This window comes from Kryptolebias marmoratus, linkage group LG13 (assembly GCF_001649575.2).
Source record: "Kryptolebias marmoratus isolate JLee-2015 linkage group LG13, ASM164957v2, whole genome shotgun sequence".
NCBI classification, from domain to species: Eukaryota; Metazoa; Chordata; class Actinopteri; order Cyprinodontiformes; family Rivulidae; genus Kryptolebias; species Kryptolebias marmoratus.
Window position 1 is genome coordinate 7599373 of NC_051442.1, and position 23036 is coordinate 7622408.

Genomic DNA, 23036 nt, shown 5'->3' on the forward strand with positions numbered 1-23036 from the left:
CAACATAAAACGTGGTTTTGACATTAGTCTGGGGCTTGGTTCAGAAAAAAAAAAGATCATTATGTTTGTGTTCATTTATATAATTAAGATACATTTAGGCCTTGGTGATTTTTTAAAAAAAGTTTTCAAACTAAATCTAAAGGCTCTAAAACCCCAAACAACCCAAGTTTATTTATTATTAAAGGTTCTCACTGCAAACTTTGAACTAAAACCTAAACTTTGGAAGAGTTTATTCCTGTAGTTTGTCAGATATATTTATATACAACTCTGAAATGCAGGTACGCACTCAATGTAAACAAAGCACTTTTATTTGCATACAAATCTGAGCGTAAATAGGTACCAATACATCAAAACTGTCATACTTCTCGATCCCACACAGCTTCTCCTCAGACGTCACCATCGTTATCCTATTTTCTGTCACGTCGGCTGTTTCTGTAGGTAAAGAAATGCACGTGGTAGTTGGCAGCCGTTCACATATTTTGCTAACAAAGTTTTTATTTAAGGACACATTACCCATTGATACAAGGAAAAAAAACTGTGCAGATTTTGTTTATTATTTCATTAATGTGTTGTTTTGTTGACTGGTCTTCATGACACTGAAATGTACACCTTTAAGCACAATTTTAAAGGAACACGACTTCCTATTTTGCTTCTTTAAAAGGTTACCTGTTATTCTATGTTTGATATTTGGCAACACTTTATAAAAGCTGTACAGATTACAATTAACTAAAAATAGACTTGAGTACTAAAATCTGAAGATTTAAATGGAATAATTTTATTTGTTTCTGCACATTTTTAAAGTTTATTACCTTAATAGAAATACAAACTTGAGAAAATATCATAGTAGAAGTAACGGAGGGAAAAAGTTGGAAAAACAGAATACAGTATCAACAAACCTGTACAGCTGTTTTATTAATTCACTTCCAACCAACTGTGAGGGTGGGAAAAGGAAAAAAAGAAAATACGAAAACAAGCAGCAACTAGAAAACCCACTCATCCCAGCGTGCTTATTTCTGCTTTTTCCTCTTCCTTGGAGGTCCTTGATCTGAATCACTGCTGCTTCCTGAGTCTGAGCTGTCTGAGGACGAGGAGGAGGAGGAGGATGAAGAAGACGAAGAAGAGCTGTCGCCGTCGCTGTCGCTGCTGCTGTCGTCTGAAGACGAGCTGGAGGAGTCGCTGCTGTCTGATGATGAGTCACTGGAGGAGCTGTCTGAATCACTGCTGCTGTCGTTCGAGTCTTTTCCCCTGGGAGCGAGTAGCAGAGCAAAAAAAACACAAAAAACTGAGAACAGGAACAGACAAAACTGAACACAGAGGTGAGTTTTAATGTCTGACCCTCAGTCTGTTTCACCTGCATGAACCAGGGTGGTTATTCTGGGGTCATCTCACAACACGGAGGCAAAGAAGCTGTTTTACACTTCGCTCAGCCTTTCACAATAGTAAAATAATACAACGTTTGCAATGAAGATCAGTTTTGCTTTTCAAATATTCAAGCAAAACATCTGGAGCCCATGGTTACAAAGCTGGCAAAGTTCATGAAGTATTGTTCTGAGAAAAACACAAGGTACTTTTACATGAAGACAGTCATTACTATTTCCACAAGTTTCCTGCAGTAAAAAGGTTTTTTTTTTTTATAAAAAGCTTAAAATAAAGATAAAAAATAAAGGTCATGTGATGAAGTCAAGCAATAAGTATGTATTTGCTAAAAACACAATCTTGTATGTTGTGTTTTGACTAATTTAAAATCAGCTGGATGCTCAACCGGCTCTCAGAGAAACCCCTAAAAGAGCTACACTTTTCTACAGATCACGTTAACTGTTTATAAAGAACTCTCTGCTCGAAATCACAGGTAGAATCTGTGTAAAAGTGTTGTTCTTTTAGGCATTTCTCCGTTATCAGCTGGTGCCGTAAAGTGTACTTGATGATGCTTAGAAATCATGTTCAACATATTCTGACTAAAGCATCAAGGCAAACAAATCAGTTTTCAGCACAGTGTTGGGTCAAACATGAAACATTTACCACTGCAAACGGAATTTTAGTTCTCAGACAGGGTAACGCTGCAGCTGTGGAGATGCACCACTAGATGGCGCCATTGAACCACGATTCCTAACATTAAGCCTGACAGTATGTGAACAGCTGCCAGAAAACAAACTTCTGTTGCAAGTTTAATAATAATAAATTTTACATTAAAGTATTTTTTAGACTAGATACCTGATAATTAAAACAATGTAAAGCCTTGAACTCTTTTTTCTGATAGCTAATAACTGGAGGATAATATATGTTTTATAACAAAAAAAATGTAGATTATCGTAGTATCAGAAATAAATATAAATATTTTATGAAACCTTTGTGATTTTTACAGAGGCACAGAAGTCAGTGGAAGATAAAAAAAAAGCTTGGTATGTTTTTGTTTTAATCTCATAAAACACAACAGCTTCACTAAACAGACTTACAGTACAGCAGCCAAACTGCTGTGAATTATTTGCTTTTGTCTGAGTCTCTTATTTTATTTATAAAATCAATAATATTAAAACCATTAGCAGCTTTAATGATGAGGCTGCCCTCAGTGCTCTGAAAAGAAATCAGCAACTAATGGGATTACCTCAGAATAGTAGCTCACTTACTTATTTTTCGTTTTCTTTTCACTGGAATCTTCTCGTCCCGGTCTGTGAAGAGGAAAATTAAATGAAGTGAATAAACGAATAAATAAAGAAAGAAAGCAAAACGGTCAGTTTTACTAAGACTTATTTTTTTATATTGGAGAAATTTTTGTTATGATAAAATAAAAAAAAAACCTGCTGAACACTTTTCCATTTGAAAGTTTATGCTGTTTTCTTTTATCTTCTGCACTTTGTTGTTATTCCCTTTATCATCATGTTATGTGCAGCAGCAGCAGCTTTTAAATGTGCTTCATAAACAAACTTTACTTTAAAATATAAAACCTATTTCACAGTTAAAGTCCTTAAAACTGTATTCTCAGTAGTAAATATTTATCAAAACCCTGATATTTGCTAGTTGTGCTAGAATTTCCAGATATAAACCATTTTACTCTTTTCTTTGTCTCTCTTAAGGACACAAAGAACAAAAGAATTCTAAATGGACGTCTGTTCATGTGTCATCCTTTAAAAGACATTACAGGCTGTCAGTAGAAATGAGTCCGCAGAGACAACTCACCCCGTGATGCTGAGGGGTTTGTTTTCGATCTCCTTCAGCTTCTTTTTCATCTCCACTGTTCTTGATGGCCTGTGCAAATACTTTCGTTTCCCCGTGCACTCGTAGGTCCAGTGTCCCATTTCCAAGCACTTCTGGCAACGCACATTTTGTTTGTTTGCCTCCCTGCATACAGCAAATTAAATAAACAAATTTAATACAATGAACAATTACAGGCCGTGCAAATGTTCCAGCCTTTGCAGAAACATTCCTTTGGTGTTTAGCAAATTCAACCGAACGGTTCTTTATTAATCACAGAAAGGAATGTGTATTGCCACAGTGTAAATAAAAAAAAAAGTTAAAAATGAGGTGTTTTTTTTAGCTGGAACTTGTTGTATTTTGTTGCGTTTGCCTTCCAGAGACTGCAGACAGAGAGCAGCCAGCGTCTAAATCTGGCATAGTGGGTTTTTTTTTCTTGTGAGATTACTGCTCTTTTTAAACAAACCAAAAAGGTTTAAACAGGTTACTGATATATTAAATCAAATGTCAGTCCACAGCCAGTCAGTTCCTTGTCTTTGCAGACTTGAGGGTGTCCTCTTTAAGCGGGAGAAAGATTATATGACTGTAAAAGTTCTGGAAACATCAGATGAAGAAAGAGTTAGCCAAAGAAAACCACCTAGGACCCATAGATTTTTAAAAAATCTGTGTTTTTATTTATTCTCAGTTAAATTACTGAAAGAATTTGGATATGAGTTTAGATCAGTCGTCTCTTCATCGTTTCCAGAGTGACTTTTAGAAGACCCTAGAAAGCAGGATCATATTACACTTCATTTATTTGGCTTCCCGTGCATTACAGAACAGATTTTACTGATTGCTGACAGGTTTCGACAGTAGACACATAAAAAAAATAAAAATAAAATAAAAATCACACATGTGACCATGAGTGTCTTCAGCTGCGCAGATTTCAAGAACATGTCAAATCTGATTTATAGTTTTCCCACAAATAGTGTATTCAAGGTTTATTTTTTTTTAGTCTGCCTTTGTTGAGTTTGTTGTTAGGGGATGACAGATACATGTGTGGTTGTCATTGTGACCATAATGAGCCACTGCCAGCAGCTTTAATATATATTTAATTCTGGTTCTTTATACTCTTCCTTCCTTTTGGTTTATATTATTACAGAATTGATGCTGGAAGTCTGATCACTAGCTGCATCGGCACTCTTCAAAGTTTCTTTAGAGCTCTCCCAGTTGTGTTTAAAATCGTAACTGAATCGTTTTATTGACTTCTATTAAATTTAAATGTTACGTTTTGCTCTGTAGCTTGTGTTGTTTGAATGGGTTTTATAAATAAAACGACACTGACCTTAACTAGAAACCGTGACTAAAAAAGTCCCGAACTAAATTAAAAAGCTTACAAAAAACGTAAAAGCACAGACAGATAATAAGCACATATCAGAATCTGTGCGGTGATGAAGCTATCCAGAAACCGCAAATAGCTGCTGCTTGTCCGGTGAAGCTCGACGAGTAAAAGGCCGGAAGTGTTGATAACAAAACTAAAGTCACAAAAATACGAAAACGACACCGTTACACCCACTTATTAATATTATACTCACGCTTGTCTTCTTGCTATTATCCTGTGCATGGGAGTCGCCATGTTGAAAGTTACTTCTTCTTCGTCGGTGGCAGATTAAGGCACGCTTCCGGTAGTATTAAGGAGGTGAGCGCCCCCTATAGAAATAAATAAACACCATGTCGATGAGTTAAGGATGTTAGGATATATTTCAATACTTTTTATCCCCTTATATATATTATATAACTACTTGTTTTTTTTCACAAACGGCTAAAATATTAAAACATTTACATTTCATCAATATTATTAAAACATATCATGTGTTTTCGAAACTGAATGTTTTAATTATCCGTGTTTCATTTTGTGCCTATTAATATAATATAAATCAAGTTTGTCAAACAGTTGCTGAGGTTTAATTGTTGCTTATATGTGTCACAATAAGTGTCTTTTTTCTGACCTACTTGAAATTAGTCTTTGTTCACAATGTTAACAAAATGAAGTGAATCGAATAATATCAAAGAAAAAGAAGTTACAGATTTAAATAACGATTTAGAAATGATCAGAAAAAACATCATAAATTTATGGTTTTGAGGAATTATGTAAAAGTCAGTAGAAATATCAGGATATTTCTGCCAAACGCTGGAGTGTTGCAGAGCAGTCATTCACATGTTTGTAGAAAAGTCCAGAGAAATCTGGAACTGAGTAAGTCTCGCGATAACTGCCGGAGTATCGCGAGAATTCAGAAAGACCACCTTGCTGCTATTGAAGTCTGCCAGCAGAGATCACAGACACCGGGTAACAGTCAGCGGTGGTGATTATAACAAGCAGTAGCTTTATTTAACACAACTTGAGCGTACTTTTATACTCTTTAAATTTGTAGTTATACATTTACGTTACTTCTTTTTTAGTCGCACTGTGGACATCCTTAAACCTAGCAGGCAGAGAAGATGTCAGTGGTAGGATTTGACTTGGGCTTTCAAAGCTGCTATGTAGCTGTTGCCCGAGCCGGAGGAATCGAGACAATCGCCAACGAGTACAGCGACAGATGTACACCGTGAGTATCTAAAATAAATTTTGGTGTTATCAGTCCGGGTTCTGGGATCATGCCAGTCATTTTGTTCTCTGTTGTTGTCTTACGGTTGTCACGGTAATGCACGTGAGTCCAGATATACTGCAGCCTTTAGTTGAAATTTTATATCGCCACATATGTTTTGTTGGCTTTTAAAACTGCCTTTCATTGTGAAACGTAGTCGTGAAACGTTCCCGCGTGTGTTTTTCGAACACAGAACAGTCCAGAGCTCATTTTTTATTTACAAACCTCGTTTAACCTCATACCGCGGAGCTAGCGAGTTAGCTAAGGTCTCTGTTCTATTAACGGTACCGAGCTGTTTGAATTATTTCTTTGAGTGGCCCGGTGAACACGAGGCGGGCGGGGGTTTCAATCTAACGGCAGTTGTACATCTGTGGAGGGCGGAAGCTCCGACCAACCGGTTTGCCCCGTGTATCAAATTGCGCGTCTTCCCGTGTGACGAAAGCATTGAGCTCCTGGTGGAATATTCTAGCATAATTTAGTCTTTAATATTTAAAGGATGTATTGATGATACGAAACATTTAATTTAGCTTTTCAAAAGCTGATTTGGTCAGTAAATGTATTTACATACTGTTTAAGTGTAGTCTATTTATGCTGGTATGTTAGTTTAAGGTGAAATAGTTAATTCATTGTGTGTGAAATGTATATGTATTTTATTTTAGTTTAGTTTTGATGCACCAGTTGTCAAGAAAAAATTAAACTTTTGTGATTATTAAGAAATATGGCTGTAGGTTGTAGATAATTAATCAATTGCAAATGTGTCAATTACTTTGACACAAAGGATATACTTTATATATTATTGACAACTTTCTTTGGCTTTTACATTGTCTGAAATTGTTTGGAAATAAATACAAATCATCACTACTTTTGACATCATTCAATCTTAATTTTATTCGCTCCAAAGCAAATAAATAAATAGGAGAAGACTAAAAATTTCTTTAGGTTGGGCTCTAAAGTGTCAGTCTTGTGTAAGCCCATGATGATTATATCATCTAGTAACTTCTGGAAAATACTGTAAATGTAGTTTCAAATCACATGCATGCTAAGATGAACTCAAACATCTTGCCTCACTTTGTTTGTGGTCTTCATTTATTTATTTATTTTTATTTGTTTCAGGTCATTTGTGTCGTTTGGACCACGGAATCGATCTATTGGCGCTGCTGCAAAGAGCCAGGTAAAAGTCATGTTTCTGTTAAACCTAAGAACAAACGCTGTTTAATGCACAAACCTGTGAATTTGTTTTTAAAATTGAACCCTCGTTTGCTCCATCGTTGTTCCCAGGTGGTAACCAACCAGAAGAACACGGTGCAGGGCTTCAAGCGCTTCCATGGCAGAGCATTCTCAGACCCGTATGTTCAGTCGGTCAAGTCCAACTTGGTGTATGACCTGGCACCGATGCCTTCTGGATCCACTGGTATCAAAGTAAGGTTATGATTTAACACAAGTCTTTGGGAGTATGTAAATGATAGCGCCTCGTGTGGCATATTACAAACACACAGTCTGTCTTACTGTTGCGATCCTGTGGAGAGAATTACTGTGAGGCTGAGAAATGATTGAGAGAAGAAGCAGTTTTATCAGAGAAATGTTTCTTACCAAATCCCACTCTGCACCAAAATCTCTGACCTGTCTTGTGAGGTGTTTACTGCATGAGCTTTCAGTCTAAACCTTTATGATTGATGGAAAACATTCAGCTAATCTTCGTCATTCTCATCAATTCCAGGTGATGTACATGGAGGAAGAACGAGTGTTTAGCATTGAGCAGGTAGCCGGCATGCTGCTGACCAAACTGAAGGAAACAGCTGAAAGTGCCCTGAAGAAACCAGTTGTCGACTGCGTCATCTCGGTAAGCTTCTTTGACTTTAAATCATCTATGAGGAGGTGGGGGTTTACTTGTGTGCACAGATTATTTGTTCAGATTTGTTGTTTTGAATCGGCTACGAGTGATTTGACACCTCTGACACCACTTGGTGGTAAATTGTGTACCTCAAAACGTTTTGCAATTGGATGTCCGTTACCCGTGCTGTACGCAGATACACACACAGTCCCTTCACAGACAGGGCTGTCAGATGTTTCAGTAAAAATGGAGATGCATTCAGACATCTGAACTATGTTATTATTTTGACATTAACATGGCTCAGAGCCAGAGTTATGGCTCGATAAAATTAATTACTTAACAAATGAAATAAAAAAGAAATAAAGATAGATGATTAGTGACTTCACTAAGCTCAGTGTCACTTTGAATTTAACATCAGCTGTGTTTGGACAGAACGCTGCTCAGACCGCTGTTCTCTCATTGTCATTAAACATTATAGCATACATTAACATTAAACCAAAGAGAAACTCACTCATGCAATGTGATCTATACCACGTTGATTAATAACATCCTGATGAAACAGGCGTTTATAATGGAAAGAGTTTCAATAAACTGTTCAATAAAACTTTTTAGCTAAAAATCAAACAAACAAAAGCTGTATTTTTAAACTGTTCCTGAGGTTAACTGGTTAATTATCTTTAATCAGCTGGCAGCTGAGCAGACTTTTTTTTTTTTTTACACCTTGAGATGTCCATTCTGCTGCAGGTCAGGATGAGCTCCTACAGGTTAGTCCAGAGTGGATTACATTCAGATGATCAAACCTGTGCAAATTAAATGGGTCCAGACCAGACTTTTCCACTTCAAAAGATGGTCTGGAGGAAAACATTTTAAATCCACTTTTTATTTGTATTCAATTCTACCCAATCACAATTGGACGGCTAAACATTATTTTAAACCAACGTGTCTGAACAGCTTCAAGCTGACAGGACTTCAGGAAACCCTGTTGTCACCATCAATTACTTACAGTCCTTTTATTTTTTTTTTTGTAGTTGGATAAAATATTGAATCGTATATACATCCTGAAATTTGAGCAATGGCTCGATTTTGCATTTTCAAGCAATTTTGGCTAAAAACAAATATAAGTGTCTGTTGTATAAATGTATTGCTACCTTTTTTAAAAATGTGTCATTTTCAGCTTTAATCTGTTCACCAGATGTCTTTGTCTGAAAGCTTTATTTCCTGGCCTACACCTTGTTGGTGAGCAGTGGGAAGTGTTAGAGCTCAGCACCTGTTATGTAATGTTATAGATCCAACACAGAGAGGCTATTACTCTCCCCGAGCCTAAATTTATAGTTTACCTCAGCTCCGGAGATGGATAACATGCTGTTATTACTGTGGCCTGGAGCTAAATTTAGCACTTGAACTTTTCCACTAGGAGACGTTTTGTTTTGGTATCCAGACTCACCAATATGGTGACATTTTCCAGACATCTTTTTGAAGCATAGTGTAAAATTGATCCTTACTTTAGAACATATGCTGTATACATTTTTAGACCCATTTAGTTCTTTACCAAATGCTTAACAGTTATGCCACGTGTATCCATTTTGATGTTTCCTTGTTGGTGCTTTCATGAAGATGATATATTTTTTTCTGTCCCAGGTCCCAAGTTATTTCACTGATGCAGAGAGGAGGTCAGTCATGGATGCAGCTCAGATCGCAGGCCTCAACTGTCTACGATTAATGAATGACACCACTGCAGGTACATAGAAACAGACTACTCCTTATATAGGACGCAAACAACCAAATCATTTTCCCTTCTTTTGTTCTGTTTGGCTCTTTTTAGCTGCGTAAACACAGTTATGACACTATGCTTGGAAGTAAAATCTAGATGTCACGTGATATGACCATGTCTTTTAAATCTGCTGACGCGGTCCGTTTATTTAGAGAGCTATACGTTCGTGCTGAGGTATGTCCAGCTTTGAGTCATGCTGTAGCTGTGAATCCACGTAAATGTCACATTTGTGCTGCAGCATACTTTCAGACACTTGGTACAGCTCTGCTTTGTGTACTGGTTAGAAATTAAACGAACAGATACAGATAAAATAGCCTCTGCCGCGATTATTAGTATTTAGTAGTAACAGCAGTTCAGGCAGTTTAATTTGGTAAAGCACAGAAGATGGTAAAGGGGTAGTAGTTTGAGCCAAAAAAACAAGCGAAATCTAAAACCTGCTCATGTGTCTGTGTTGTGTTGCAGTGACTCTGGCGTATGGAATCTACAAACAGGACCTTCCAGCTCCAGAAGAGAAGCCCAGGATAGTTGTGTTTGTGGACCTGGGCCACTCTGGTTACCAAGTGTCCGTTTGTGCCTTTAACAAGGGAAAACTTAAGGTGAGAAAGGAATTCTGAGGGGTTCTAGTCAGGGTGAAATGATGTAGGATGGAGTATGTATAACCACTGCTGAAGACTGCCACAGATTACTGATTGTGTTGCAACGAAGGAAAGCATAAATCTAAAACATTTTCTTGGCTGTTTGACATGTTACTCTTCTCTCTGCCTCTTTAAGTTAATTAATTTCCTCTTTTCTTCCTCAAAGATCCTGGCTACAGCTTTTGATTCGGACCTCGGCGGGAAGGACTTCGACGACATCCTGGTAAACCACTTCTGCCAGGAGTTTGCGAAGAACTACAAACTGGACGTCAAGTCCAAACCGCGAGCTCTGGTGCGGCTTTATCAAGAGTGCGAGAAGCTGAAGAAGCTGATGAGCGCCAACTCGTCTGACCTGCCGCTCAACATCGAATGCTTCATGAACGACATAGACGTTTCCGGTAAACTAAACAGGTGAGATGTGATATTTACACAGTTGAATAAAATCTGAAATGCACTGTAGTGGTGTTTAACTTGAAGCAGAGTTGAGTAAAAATCCTCTACCAGGAGCTCATGAAACCTGGGTTGTTTTCTGAGTTCAAAAGAAGCTGTTCCTGTCGTCAGCTGGCAGAAAAACTTTGCCTCTGTTGTGCCGTTCGGCTGCACATTTGGAGTCTTTGAAACTGTTTGTTGCTCGGCTGTTTCTATTAATAATTTATGATTCTGTTTTCCAGAGGCCAGTTTGAGGAGATGTGTGCGGGACTGCTGGCCAAAGTTGAGGGTCCCTTGCGGAGCGTCATGGAACAAGCCAGTGAGTACAAACGACTTTAATAACAGCTGGATTATTCCCATGAGCATGAGCAAGCTTTCACTGACAACATGTAGTTTGCTGAGACAGTAAACTACATGTCTGTTGACCTTCCATTAATTAACTGCGTGTCCATTACAAGTAGAAATATGTCAGGTTGAATTTGAGCTGTTTGCGTTGAACAGAATAAACGCTTGGCCGCTCTTTTTGATGAGAAAGTCTTAAAAAGTGGAAGTTTTGATCTTTTCATCTTTGCCTCCCGCCTATCCGTGTCCAGAGCTGAAGAAAGAAGACATGTACGCAGTTGAGATCGTAGGCGGAGCCTCCAGAATTCCCGCCGTCAAAGAGCGAATCGGAAAGTTCTTCGGCAAAGAGCTGAGCACGACTCTGAATGCAGATGAGGCCGTCGCCAGGGGCTGCGCTCTGCAGGTACAGCTCATCTGTCACAATCAGGACCTTTTACTGTTACTTTACCCTCTGAATTTCAATAAGTTGAGTCATTATTTGATGTGCAGAAAAAAATATAAGTGCTTTAATTTGTTTTTCTTTTGGAAATCTTAACTCATACCACTCTTAGAGTGTTTCAAGTACTTAAAATTAGTCATTTTTAAAATAAAAAAAAAACTACCTTATCTTTTTTTGGTGTGTGATTCAGAGTTGCATAATTTAGATGAAAATGGTATCTTTATCTTTAAACTTCTTTATGTAGTCTGGTCAGTAACACAGATATAAAGTTTTAGTTTTTAAACATTGTTTTGTTGTTTTTCCCCTCAGTGCGCCATCTTGTCACCAGCTTTCAAAGTGAGAGAGTTCTCCATCACAGACGTCGTCCCCTACTCCATTTCTCTCAAATGGAATTCGGCTGCAGAGGACGGACTCAGGTATGATTGCTGCCACTGTCACCTGAGGACAGCTGTAAAAATATTCAGTCTTCCAACTTCTTTCCTTCCTGCAGATTTGCGGCTCCTAGCTGTTAATGTAATCATTAAAACATCACGAGGTGTTTCACTGTAGGTAGAGCTGGCTGGAACAGAACGGGTGAATTTAAATCAAGACTCTTCCCTCAGATGTTCCTGTCGTTGTGCGTTTTACACCGAAGCTCGCTCAGCTTCAAAGAATCTGCTGTTTGGCATCAGATGCAGCTACCTGCGTTGGTTTTCTGCCAAATCCGGTGTGTTCACGCTGAATGGTAATTCGTACCATGGCAAACTTGAAGTCTTGTTTTTTTTTGTTTTGTTTTGTTTTTTTTAACCAAACATTTTAAAAATATAAATAAGTTGTAGGTTCTCTAAAATGATTCCACTTTGAAGAAGAGTTTTAAGTGTATGGTATAAACTGTTTCCAAACAGCAGATTGGTGTGTAGGCTGATAGTTGAGTGGGTTACAGTCTGCAGTAGCTGCAAGAGGCCATATTGCCTTTTGTCTGTTCTGGTTCTTTGAAGGTAACGTAGATGCAGCTTTACATCATTCCCAAATGCTGTAGGTAAACCTTGCTTGTGTGATCCCTGTTTGTATAATTTTACATGTCTTATTGGTCTCTCCTTGGTGTGTTTCAGTGACTGTGATGTTTTCCCAAAGAACCACGCGGCTCCCTTTTCAAAACTGCTGACTTTTTATCGGAAGGAGCCCTTCACCCTTGAGGCCTACTACAGTAATCCCAAGGAGCTACCCTACCCCAATGCCACTATAGGTATTTATTTTGCACTTTGAAGTGTGAAATGTACCAGAACTGCTGTTCTGTCCTCTGGTTTCACAGAATCTTGTGTGTAACGATGATAGAACGGCAGGTTTCGCCCCACTGCCACGCTTTGACGCCTCCCTTCTACCGTGCAGGTCAGTTCTTGGTTCAGAACGTGGTCCCTCAGGTGTCAGGCGAGAGCACCAAGGTCAAGGTGAAAGTGCGCGTCAACGTCCACGGTGTGTTCAGCGTGTCGAGCGCATCACTCGTCGAGCTCGTGAAAGCAGCTGAAGGGGAGGAGCCGATGGAGACGGACCAGGTCGTGAAGGAGGAGGAGGTGTGTATGGGCGCAGGTTGTAAGGCAGGCTAGGTGGAGGTATGTGTGTGGGCGGAAAGAGAAGCTGTTTGCTTCGTGTTTTGTCTTTGACATAATTTTCAGTTTGCCAGTCTGGTCTGACGTTGTCGGTTAAATCATCATCTGTAGCATTCTGTCTTAGCAAACATCCGACAGCTTGAAGGTGTGAAATGTTTTTGCCTCCTTAAAATTTGCTTTGGTCTTTTCTATTTCTGCACGAAATATTAACAACCATTTATCCCCATCATGATATTTAACTTGTTCCTTATGCCTCTAAAAGCTGCTAAAAACAGAAGGTTTGTCCAGAATTTGTAAGAAATGCCGCCCAACTCGTCCTCCATCAACTTCTTATGAATTGGGGACAAAATGATATATTCAGTGTGGCGAAGCCAAAACAAACGCATATCTCCAGGTGTTCATTTTGAAAAACATTGTTCTCCTTTTAAAGTCCCACATGAATAAATAAAACCAGCCACAAAGCAGCTTCCGTCACCTTTAATATGATTTCTGTATATGCTCTCTTTTGTTACCATGTGTCAGACCAAAATGCAGGTGGACCAGGACGATCAGAAACCCCAGGCTGAGGACAACGGAGACAAGAAAACAGAGGCAGAGGAAATGGAGGTAGCCTTGTGCTGGGCGATAAGAACATCCATTCACCTCAGATACACTGTTCCGAGCCAAAATAAGATGAATTTCTGCAGGTGTTACACGTTAAGAAGTCTTCTGATTCTTTTAGTGTCAAAACACACGACAAAGCAGAGGAAAGAAAGCAAAATAAGAGCAGCTCAGTGTCAGTAATGAGACGGCAGCAGTTTTGGAGCAAAAAGATCTATGATTCCAGCATTTAGCCCAAAAACATCAATAATAAATTTGAATAAACTATTATGTAGTTAAAACGAGAGTAAGTTAATCTGAAGAGCTGTCGATGAAGGAAAAAAAAAAAAGGGGGGGGGGGGTTGTTGCCGGTACCATTTTTTTTGTTTGTCGGTTAATTTTCCCGTAAGTGGTGAGTTAGGGCCAGTCAGCGTAATTTAAACACAGCCCCTTTATGGTTGAGCGGTGGGCTAAGTTCACGATTTTTAACACTTGCCACACCACTGTCGTTTATTCTGCACTTTACTTTAGCTCATTTGTAACAGTTACATCTTAGCCGTTCCACTGTTGCACTTAGTATCAACTAGGGATGAAATCCTGTTACCAAATCCTTAAATAAATGAGATCTTTAGACAATCATATGTGGCACATCAGAAACAGTTTTAGACACTCAGCTGAGTGAATTTAATAGTCCCTGTAATTATATCCTCCGTTTGTAAACTTGACTATATAGAAAACGATGTAATTGGTTTTGTATATTTGTAGCCATATCGCCCAGCACTAGGTGACCAAGGAATGAACAGTACCAACTTTATTTCTCTTTCTAATTTTGTAGCTGTAGTTCTGCAATGGGTGATAGCATATGGCAATATTTTTACAATGAAATTTACACGTTTTACTTCTATTTTAAGGGCCGACATTTAAAAAGGAGCTTCCTTGTCAAAGAACATGAAGAAGTTTTATTTTATCCTTACCTCTAAAACTTTCAAACTCCACGTGAAGTGTTTCAGAAAGTGAGGACTGACTCTCAGAGGTCAAAAACTCTGATTGTTCCCCACAAATATAGGTGTCTAAGCACCAGCACATCCTCTTGTTTTTGTCTGACTTTTCACATTAATCCAACCAACCTTTTCCTGGTAATTCAGTGATAATTTGAAATATAAAAGTAGGTTGATAATAAAGTGTTTTAAAAACATCTGCATTTAAGGAAGTAAACTTAAAGAGAGAGAGAACAAATCAGTTGACTGTGTTGTCACAGTTTAAACTTGAGGTTAGAGTTTAATCTTTTTGTTGCAGGATACAAAAGATCATTTAAACCGACTAAAGACAGGCAGGACTAAATTTAGGATTATTCCTTTAATTAGTTTTACACACACAGCTCACACGGCTGTCTATCTCACCTAAAAGTGCGCAAACGCATTAAAAAGAAAGCTCTTCATTTGTTTTTTCCACCAGATGTCAACAGAAGACGCCAAAGAGAAGAAGAACGACCAGCCTCCTCAGGCGAAGAAGGCCAAAGTAAAAACGAAGACGGTGGATCTGCCCATAGAGAGCAAACTGCAGTGGCAGCTGTCCAGCGATGAACTCAATATGTTTGTGGAGAATGAGGTAATGCTCTAAAAATCACCAGGAATGTTCAGCATGCACAGACAACGTTAGTCCAAACAGCCTGCTAGTTAGGCTCTCTGGTGGCCATTTTCTACTTTCTTTAACCAAGAAATAACCAAAGTAAAACATATGATGTCTCACTTTCTCCTAAATAAATGTTTTGGCTAAATTGTGTTGTTTAAATTAAAAAGAAACTTCACGTTCAAATGGTTTAACTATTAAAGTGACTGATCTGATTTTCTTTTTTTATGTGACTCCTAAAGGGGAAGATGATCATGCAGGACAAGCTGGAGAAGGAGAGGAACGATGCGAAGAACAACGTAGAAGAGTACGTCTACGACATGAGGGACAAACTGCATGGAGTGCTGGAGAAGTTTGTGAATGAAGCTGTGAGTGCAAATCTAATCATCGCACAGTTTGACCTTTAACCTTTTCTTTGATTTATTTATTCATTTCTGTTCTGCCCTGATGATTTTTTTTGACTTTCCGTTCCAATTTCAGGACCGTGAATTGTTTTCATTAAAACTAGAAGACACAGAGAATTGGTTGTATGAAGATGGAGAGGACCAGCAGAAACAAGTTTACATCGACAAACTGGTTGAACTGAAGGTAAAGTATCGTGTGGCATCAAACTGATGTTAAAAAAAAGGAAACGTGGTTTGCTGAACAGTTTTGCGGCTTGTATTCAGGGCAAACAGAAGCAGTGGCTCCAATAAGCACTTTCTGTAAATGCAGTGTGAAAACATTTGAGGAAATCAATCTTTTTATTTGTCTATCAGCAAACTACTTCATTAGTTCTACATTTGGCTGTGTCGCCTTTTATTTGAAATCTTTGCAGTTAATGCAAAAATAATTGAAAATAACATGATAAAATGCAGATTTGTGTGGCCCAGCTGCTGTTTTGCTTGATTTGAATCAATAAGACTTAATGTTCCTTTCGACAGAAAATTGGTCAGCCCATTCAGGACCGGTTCATGGAGGCTGAGGAGAGACCAAAAGCATTCGAGGAACTCGGCAGACAGATCCAGAAGTACATGAAGATCATAGAAGCTTACAAAGCAAAGGTAAAATCTAAACATGACAGCTCTCATTAACTGATTATTCGTAGTACATTAGTTGGAGCCTCTGAAGGTTGGAGTTGAACAATCATATATAATTCCCACTTCAACATCAGGACGAGCAGTATGATCACCTTGAAGAGCTGGAGGTGGTTCGGATTGAGAAGCAGATCAATGAAGCCATGGCCTGGATGAACTCCAAGATGAACCAGCAGAACAGTCAGGATCTCACCTTGGACCCAGTGGTCAAAGTTGGAGAGATTCAGGCCAAGACTAAGGTACTTTAAAGGCTCGTATTATAAATATTTGCTGTGACTTGCGGTCTCTAAGCTAGCCTTACAAGCCTAACTCGCATATTCTAATTTTTTTTTCTTATTTTCATTGTTAAGGAGCTTTATTCATCCTGTAACCCAGTGGTGTCCAAACCCAAGCCCAAAGTTGAGCCTCCTAAGGAGGAGAAGACGGAGAACGGGCCGGTGAATGGGCAGGAGGTACCGGAGAGCCAGCCATGCAATCCAGACAAAGCCAAACCCACAGGCACGGAACAGGAAACGACAGACAACAAACTCCCCGAGATGGACATTGACTAAATTTTTCAGCTGCCAACCTTGAGTTTCCCCCACTCTCGTTTGTGCTGCAACTTGTCCCAGTTCTGCCCCTCTCTGGAGATTGTTATTGATGACATCGTAGCCTCTCTTTAAGACACCGACAGCAGCATCCGTTATCAATGCTAATCATCAGGCTGCCTCCACGGCATGTCTTTTCTTTCTTGGAGCATAAAAATATTGCATAATATTATTACTGAATGAACTACTTGAAGACTTGAACGTTGTGAGTGTGGGGGTAGAGGCTGCTTTCTCTGTGCTGCTTTGATGGCTGTAATGTTTAAGATTGTTATATTCAGCTTCTCCTGAGCACATTTAAGCCAAGATTGTCTGATCTGGTGAACTGTCTACAACATGGCCGTTCATAACTAATAGTACCTAGAAAAATTGTGATATTGTAAGATATTGTTTGTCTAACTAAGATATAGGTGCAGGGGCATGGGTGACGGGGACTTGAATTGTTTCAGTTGTTAATGTAAAACGGTGCATTTTTCTTTTCCACCACAGGCATTTGTAATTCTTGGATGATGTATTTAGTTAAAAGAAACGCAAAAGGATTTTTTTTTTTAAGTTGTACTGAAACGTTTGAAAATAGATACAAGTTACTGTCATGCAGTATTTCATTGTTTTGCTTTTCTCATTTAAAAGCAATGATCTGATCATTCTTTGGTAGCCTTGTAATGCTCTTTTGTCTTTTTTTTTTTTCTACCTAAAGTTGTGATTGCTGGTTCAACATGTCACCTTTTTAGGTGCTGTTCTTGCCATGTCACCAAAAAAGCAAAAAATAATTACTAAAATAAAGTTCTTGGACTAAAACATTGAAAAGAGAAAGTTATTCAATGTGAAGAAACACAGTGGGTGTTTCCTGCTTTCAGTTTTCAACACAAATAAAGAGATGTTTTACTGTGATAAACCTCCTACAGATTAATAGTTTACACAGATCTGATTTTATGCCACCATACTATTAGCTGATATTATAACCCAAAAAGTATCCATATAGATATTTTTCTTATAAAAATTTCAATAATTTATAACTTGCTGCTTGATGTGAAACATCTTTGCAGTCAAAGACTGATCTGTTAGTCTAACTTCTTTTCCTTTGACATGGGACACATATTTTTATCAGATGTCCTGATAAAATTGTGTATTTGGCCATAAAGCACAAGAAGTAAGTCTGCAAACCCTTTCTGGTCACAAAACAAGTCAACTCATTTACAGACGTACATTTTTATTTTATTTTATTTTTTGAGAGAAATAGACATTTTGTAATTCAGAGCTGCTTAGCGAGCGCCCCTTCTGGTGGGAGACATTATTACAGGGATAACTACCTTGGCAAGACACCTGTCAAAAACGTATTAATTGCCAGGTAACTCACTAATGTTTTTCCCCAAATTTTCCCGACATGCTCCTTACGGGGGTTCGTAAAAATACAGATTTCGTAGGGGAGGGGGACATATTTCGATGCAACACCTGCCTCAGGTAGCGCTGTCAGTAGGTGTATGCATCATTTTTTACGCCGGCGCATCAACTGGCGCACATGTCAGAAGAGCTGCGAGAGCGCTTGTTTAATGCCAATCTTTTAATCTTTATTAATGAATAAAGTATGTTAATATGATGGAAATTATAAATTTATTTTACATTTATGGTAACTGTTAATGATACAATAAACTTAGAATGCTTTGATACCTGCCTCCGCCCTCAGTTAAGAGATTTAAACCCCTCCTTTGCCGCTTGCCATCGCTTCTAGCTGGGTCATGCGCCATCGCACCAAAAAGGAGGATAATCTGACTCGTTATGACAAGAACCGGTCAGAGGGCAGAAGTCACTTGGTTACTTCGGACACAAAAGGTAGGAAATATTCATTTCCAGCAGTTGGAATGCACTGTCTGGTCTAATCGACCGATAATGCGTTTCTACTGTTCCACAGAAAGAGAAGTCTATTCAGAGCTGAGCTCTTTCACGCATATAGCTACAACAAAACCTTTGTTTACATCAGCTAACAGTTCAAGCTAGCTAGTGGTTGTTTAGCTAACTGACTTACTGCTTTAAGTTTGTCAGCTATTAACTTCCTTCTGCAGAAACATATTTTATCAAATGTCTGTTACATTATCATTAAACAACTAACATCTTATACGATTTAAGTAAAGATTAACTGTGTTTGTGTGCTAACTTTTAGGCTGCAACGTAGCTTAGCCATAACTAAGTTACTGCGAAGTTGGGCTACTTGCGATTTCATATGGTCATTCTTTACATCTGGTCTCTTTCTGTATTTTTTAAGACAATATTTAAACATCTAAATTAATCTATACACAAACGGTTCACTGTTTAATAGGACAGTAATGTCAAATATTAGGTGTTCGGCTTTGCTACATGTGCCTGTGGTAAGTTTAACATGTTGCTGTTAAAGGAATGTAAATGACTGAGGACCAGGAAGCCCAGAAGGATGAGCTGCTTGCTTTAGCAAGCATCTATGATGAGGAGGAGTTCCGCTGTGCGGAGTCTGCACAAGGAGGAGAGATCCAACTCTGTCTGGAGCTGCCTCCTGATTTTAAAGTGCTTGTAAAAGGTATAGCAGGTTGTGCAGCCTGCACACAGCTCATTTCTAATATTCAGGGCTTTTTTGACAATGCTTTTATTCTACTTTTTAGTTTTATAAGACACACAAGCAAACTCACTGTCTGTTGCAGGAGAGAAGACAACTGAACACAATGTGTGCTTCCTACCGCCACTAATGCTCAATTTCGAGCTTCCTCCAGACTATCCATCCACATCTCCCCCGTTCTTCACTCTCAGCTCTAAATGGATCACCAAAGCTCAGGTAAGATTCAGACTCACTAACTTATTAATTTGTAATGCCACAGAAAAGACAAGCACATCTCTGCACATGCCAGTTGCCTTATCATTCATTCTTTTCACACTTCTTTATTGTTTGATTTCTTCAGTTGAGTGCTCTCTGTCGACGCCTAGATGAGTTATGGGAGGAAAACCAGGGTTTTGTGATTCTCTTCATGTGGATCCAGTTCCTCAAAGAGGAGACTCTGGACTTTTTGGGCATCAAGTCTCCTCTTGAAGTCACCAGGAACAATAAGGCTGCTGGTGAACGAAGGAAAACAGATCTTGCTACCAAAGGTTCCATTTATAAATAGTTTTAATGAAAGTAGCATTTAGGTTACGTTGTTGTATCTTAATCACTCAAAGTGCCTTTGTACCGCCAGGTGTGACACAATGTACCAATCAATCTGAAAAGCCAGAGGAGAGGAAGGCAGAGGTGACTAAGGAGAAATCTGAACAGCATTGTTCATTGTCGTCCAAACTAGACCCACGTGCCGTTGTTTTGATGGACCCACATTCTGACCCCCTCCGTCAGCTCCTGGACTTTGACGAGGCGCAGCGGCAGAGGGTGTTTGACAGCAAATCGTTTTGCTGCGGGATCTGTTTTGTAGATAAGCTGGGCTCCAACTGTCTCTGCTTTAAAGAGTGCCAGCATGTTTACTGCAAAGCCTGCTTGACAGAATATTTTGAGATTCAGATACGGGATGGCAATGTTCAGTGCCTTAATTGTCCTGAGCCCAAATGTACCTCAGTCGCCACACCGTCGCAGGTAAGAAAAGGAGATTTGTTCCAAAATGTTGAGCTTCAATTCATTTATGTAACTTAGTGTTTTAGGTTTTTCAACCATATCAAGAGTTCCTCTCTACCTTCTGTTCCTCTCTGTCTTCTTCTTTCAGGTGAAACAGCTGGTCGATGAGGAGCTGTTTGCCCGATACGACCGTTTGCTGCTTCAGTGTAGTTTGGACCTGATGGCTGATGTGGTCTACTGCCCGCGCTTTTCCTGTGGCACCGCTGTAATGGTGGAACCAGACACAACTATGGGCATTTGCTCAGCTTGCCAGTATGCTTTTTGCACACTGTGCAAACTGGGCTATCATGGTGTCTCTCATTGTAAAATCACTGCAGGTAATGTCACAGAAAATGTATCGATCCTGTTTTAATGAAACATAAAAGCAACCTCATAGGGAAAAAAATAAGTTCTTTTTCTTTTTTCTGTCTTGATCCACAGATGAGCTGCGGAACCTGAGAGACGAGTATCTGTCAGCCACACCTGAGGGACAGAAGTTCATGGAGCAGCGCTTTGGGAAGCGAGTGGTCCAGAAAGCTGTGGAGGAGTCTTTTAGCAGGGACTGGCTCAATGAGAACTGTAAAAACTGCCCTAGATGTGGAACAAATATACAGGTAGACCCACTGCCTCTGTACTGGTAACATCACTGTAGGTCTTTAGCTTCATCTTTACCACCAGGGGTCAGTGTTCACTAGTAACACTTTTTAAATGTGAAACAAACTGAGTTTTACGCAAACACAATGAACTGCAAGGAGTGTTTGATGCATATTTCTGGCACATAGCTACTCCATTCTGATTAAAATGTATGACCGTTCTGGTTATTTGTTTTCTAGATTTCCTTGATGATTTCTACATCCTACCTTGTCTGTGTGTCTCCTGTTAGAAAGTGGATGGCTGTAACAAGATGACCTGCACTTCTTGCAAACAGTACTTCTGCTGGCTGTGCCTGGGTGCTCTCAGCAAAGTCAACCCATACAGTCACTTTAACGATCCCAATTCACCCTGTTATAACCGGTATGTTCATGTTCTTCTTACTTTTCCTCCACATAAAAGTACAGTTTGTTCACGCATCGATTAAATGCGTCTCCTCTTGCCTGCTGCAGACTCTTCCTGGGTGTAGATGTGGACGAAGACGATTTCTGGAGTGACGAGGAGGACTGAAACCAGTGGAGTGCCTCAGCGCTGTTCATGTCATTTGAATGCACTTTATCTTTCATTCAACCATCACTTCTTCTGGGACTCTGACTACACCTAAATTGGGCTACAACCACATACCTAAATACCTTTTGTCAGTGTTTTGAGCATGGTCTGGCGATGAAACATTCTTTTTGTTTTAATGCTTGAAGCTATTAGTTACATAAATGCATCAGATTTCATGCAACTAAATTAATTAGATATTCTGAAGTAGAAAAAAAAACCCACAATCGTAATCTTTTTTTTTTTTTTTCTGAACATCACAGTTGTATCCAACAATCCATTTTCTCTTACTCACTTTCTCCTTTCTGGGTCACGGGAGAGCTTGTGCCTATCCAGCAGTCACTCACAAAAAACTCATTGAATATATCATACGACTAAACTTTTGAACTAATTTCAACTAAATAATCAGAGACTAAAAATTAATTTGTTCTTCTTAGATTTTGCAGACTTGTAGTGATGAAGAAAAGCCAGTTCCCATTTAATTTGAAACGCCTTTCTTTAGAGAAGATGAGGACTGAGCTGCTTGTGAAAGTAATTATAGTACATACGTTTTGATGTATGTACAACAGCCGTTATTCTTCTGCCTTTAAGATGAAATAATAAAGTTAATGCAGTGAGTTTACAAAGTGAGATTTAAGTACAGTTTACCGTTTAGGCAACATAGTCTAACTCTGTTACTCGGCTGTAATTTCAAAACTAAGGTTTTACAGTTTGTTTTGGCTTTTCAGCTTTTTTATTATTATTATTATTATTTTAGTTGACTACCAGTTTGGGAACCTCCTGCATGTCCTCAAAGATACATGCAGTGTGTTATTACAGAGTTTAATCTGCTCTTTAAAGGATTTGATCCTCTTTTTTTTTATCCAATTAAAATTCTACAGTTTTATGTTTTCATAAAAGGAGTCCATAATGGAAATGTGTCAAACACAATGCAGAGTCTAAATTATCCTGACTGTTTGTGGAGAACAGTTTCATTATTTGGTTGAGATGCATTTGATTATGTTGATTATAATTCTGGAATGTGCACATGGGGAAGAAAAGGAAGTTTCACTTGTTGAATTTGGACAAACATTTGATCTGATATGTTCACACACCTTTTAATTACAAGTTTCTTTTCTTTAGTTTGCCAAATATTTGTGTCAAATTTAGGTTATAAATTCTTTAAGATGTCAGTAAGCAAAAAGCAACTTTACGTTTCATTAATTTAATATTTATTTTGCGTTAGATTTGAAAGGATTCTGTGAACGTGAGCTGATCATTGACTGTGTTGCTTTTCACTGCTCGAACGCTGCAGATAGGTTTGTGAGTTGATGCCAAACAGATGAAAGACAATCTGTAGTTCAGTCTTAAAATGCCCATGAGTTTGTTTAGCCATCAATTCAGGCCGTTTTCCTGATCACGTCTCATTATAATACAGGGCCTGCAGAAAATCCTGTGAAAAAGAGACCGCAAAATAAACGTCCCAGGAACTGATTTGTGTCTCATTTCTTTAGATACAACACTGTTTTTGACTTCAATTCGAAA

General features: G+C 38.7%; 3 protein-coding genes across 5 annotated transcripts; 2 read left to right on the plus strand and 1 right to left on the minus strand.

The window, feature by feature from the left end:
- Positions 1 to 286: 286 nt before the first annotated feature.
- Positions 287 to 4874, minus strand: zcchc10 (zinc finger, CCHC domain containing 10). Of its 2 annotated transcripts, XM_017421304.3 has the most exons (5): positions 4764 to 4874; positions 3175 to 3336; positions 2625 to 2666; positions 994 to 1245; positions 287 to 432 (listed from the first exon to the last, which is right to left on the minus strand). In XM_017421304.3, exons 1-4 carry the CDS (start codon positions 4802 to 4804, stop codon positions 1008 to 1010), a joined length of 483 nt encoding a protein of 160 aa, XP_017276793.1. In that variant the 5' UTR covers positions 4805 to 4874; the 3' UTR covers positions 287 to 432; positions 994 to 1007. The 2 variants fall into 2 exon arrangements, with proteins under 2 accessions (XP_017276793.1, XP_017276792.1); XM_017421303.3 differs by having other exon boundaries at positions 287 to 1245.
- A 604-nt stretch (positions 4875 to 5478) lies between these two features.
- hspa4a (heat shock protein 4a) lies at positions 5479 to 17530 on the plus strand. Its single transcript, XM_017421425.3, has 19 exons — positions 5479 to 5774; positions 6927 to 6984; positions 7092 to 7232; positions 7531 to 7653; positions 9283 to 9382; positions 9878 to 10011; positions 10217 to 10461; positions 10722 to 10798; positions 11073 to 11224; positions 11570 to 11676; positions 12352 to 12485; positions 12629 to 12810; positions 13369 to 13452; positions 14881 to 15033; positions 15297 to 15422; positions 15535 to 15642; positions 15978 to 16097; positions 16208 to 16369; positions 16481 to 17530. Exons 1-19 carry the CDS (start codon positions 5668 to 5670, stop codon positions 16679 to 16681), a joined length of 2514 nt encoding a protein of 837 aa, XP_017276914.1. The 5' UTR covers positions 5479 to 5667; the 3' UTR covers positions 16682 to 17530.
- Positions 17531 to 18453: 923 nt separating this feature from the next.
- rnf14 (ring finger protein 14) lies at positions 18454 to 22985 on the plus strand. Of its 2 annotated transcripts, none has more exons than XR_003039361.1 (9): positions 18454 to 18544; positions 19104 to 19262; positions 19384 to 19514; positions 19639 to 19825; positions 19912 to 20297; positions 20425 to 20653; positions 20757 to 20929; positions 21149 to 21329; positions 21419 to 22985. XR_003039361.1 is itself a non-coding variant. In XM_017421363.2 (9 exons), the coding sequence occupies exons 2-9, from the start codon at positions 19112 to 19114 to the stop codon at positions 21474 to 21476; spliced, it is 1446 nt and encodes a 481-aa protein (XP_017276852.1). In that variant the 5' UTR covers positions 18454 to 18544; positions 19104 to 19111; the 3' UTR covers positions 21477 to 22985. The 2 variants fall into 2 exon arrangements, 1 of the variants encoding a protein (XP_017276852.1); XM_017421363.2 differs by having other exon boundaries at positions 21199 to 21329.
- The last annotated feature ends 51 nt before the right edge of the window (positions 22986 to 23036 follow it).

Bases quoted from the DNA above. Each gene is read 5' to 3' on its own strand.
- zcchc10 (XM_017421304.3), bottom strand. From the start codon at position 4,804: ATGGCGACTCCCATGCACAGGATAATAGCAAGAAGACAAGC. The intron at 3,337-4,763 runs GTGAGTATAATA...TGCTGTATGCAG, and splicing joins ATAATAGCAAGAAGACAAGC to GGAGGCAAACAAACAAAATG. The intron at 1,246-2,624 runs GTAAGTGAGCTA...ACTCGCTCCCAG, and splicing joins GAAAAGAAAACGAAAAATAA to GGGAAAAGACTCGAACGACA.
- hspa4a (XM_017421425.3), top strand. From the start codon at position 5,668: ATGTCAGTGGTAGGATTTGACTTGGGCTTTCAAAGCTGCTATGTAGCT. The intron at 9,383-9,877 runs GTACATAGAAAC...GTTGTGTTGCAG, and splicing joins AATGAATGACACCACTGCAG to TGACTCTGGCGTATGGAATC. The intron at 10,462-10,721 runs GTGAGATGTGAT...TCTGTTTTCCAG, and splicing joins GTTTCCGGTAAACTAAACAG to AGGCCAGTTTGAGGAGATGT.
- rnf14 (XM_017421363.2), top strand. From the start codon at position 19,112: ATGACTGAGGACCAGGAAGCCCAGAAGGATGAGCTGCTTGCTTTAGCA. The intron at 19,826-19,911 runs GTTCCATTTATA...TTGTACCGCCAG, and splicing joins AACAGATCTTGCTACCAAAG to GTGTGACACAATGTACCAAT. The intron at 20,930-21,198 runs GTAGACCCACTG...GTCTCCTGTTAG, and splicing joins GATGTGGAACAAATATACAG to AAAGTGGATGGCTGTAACAA.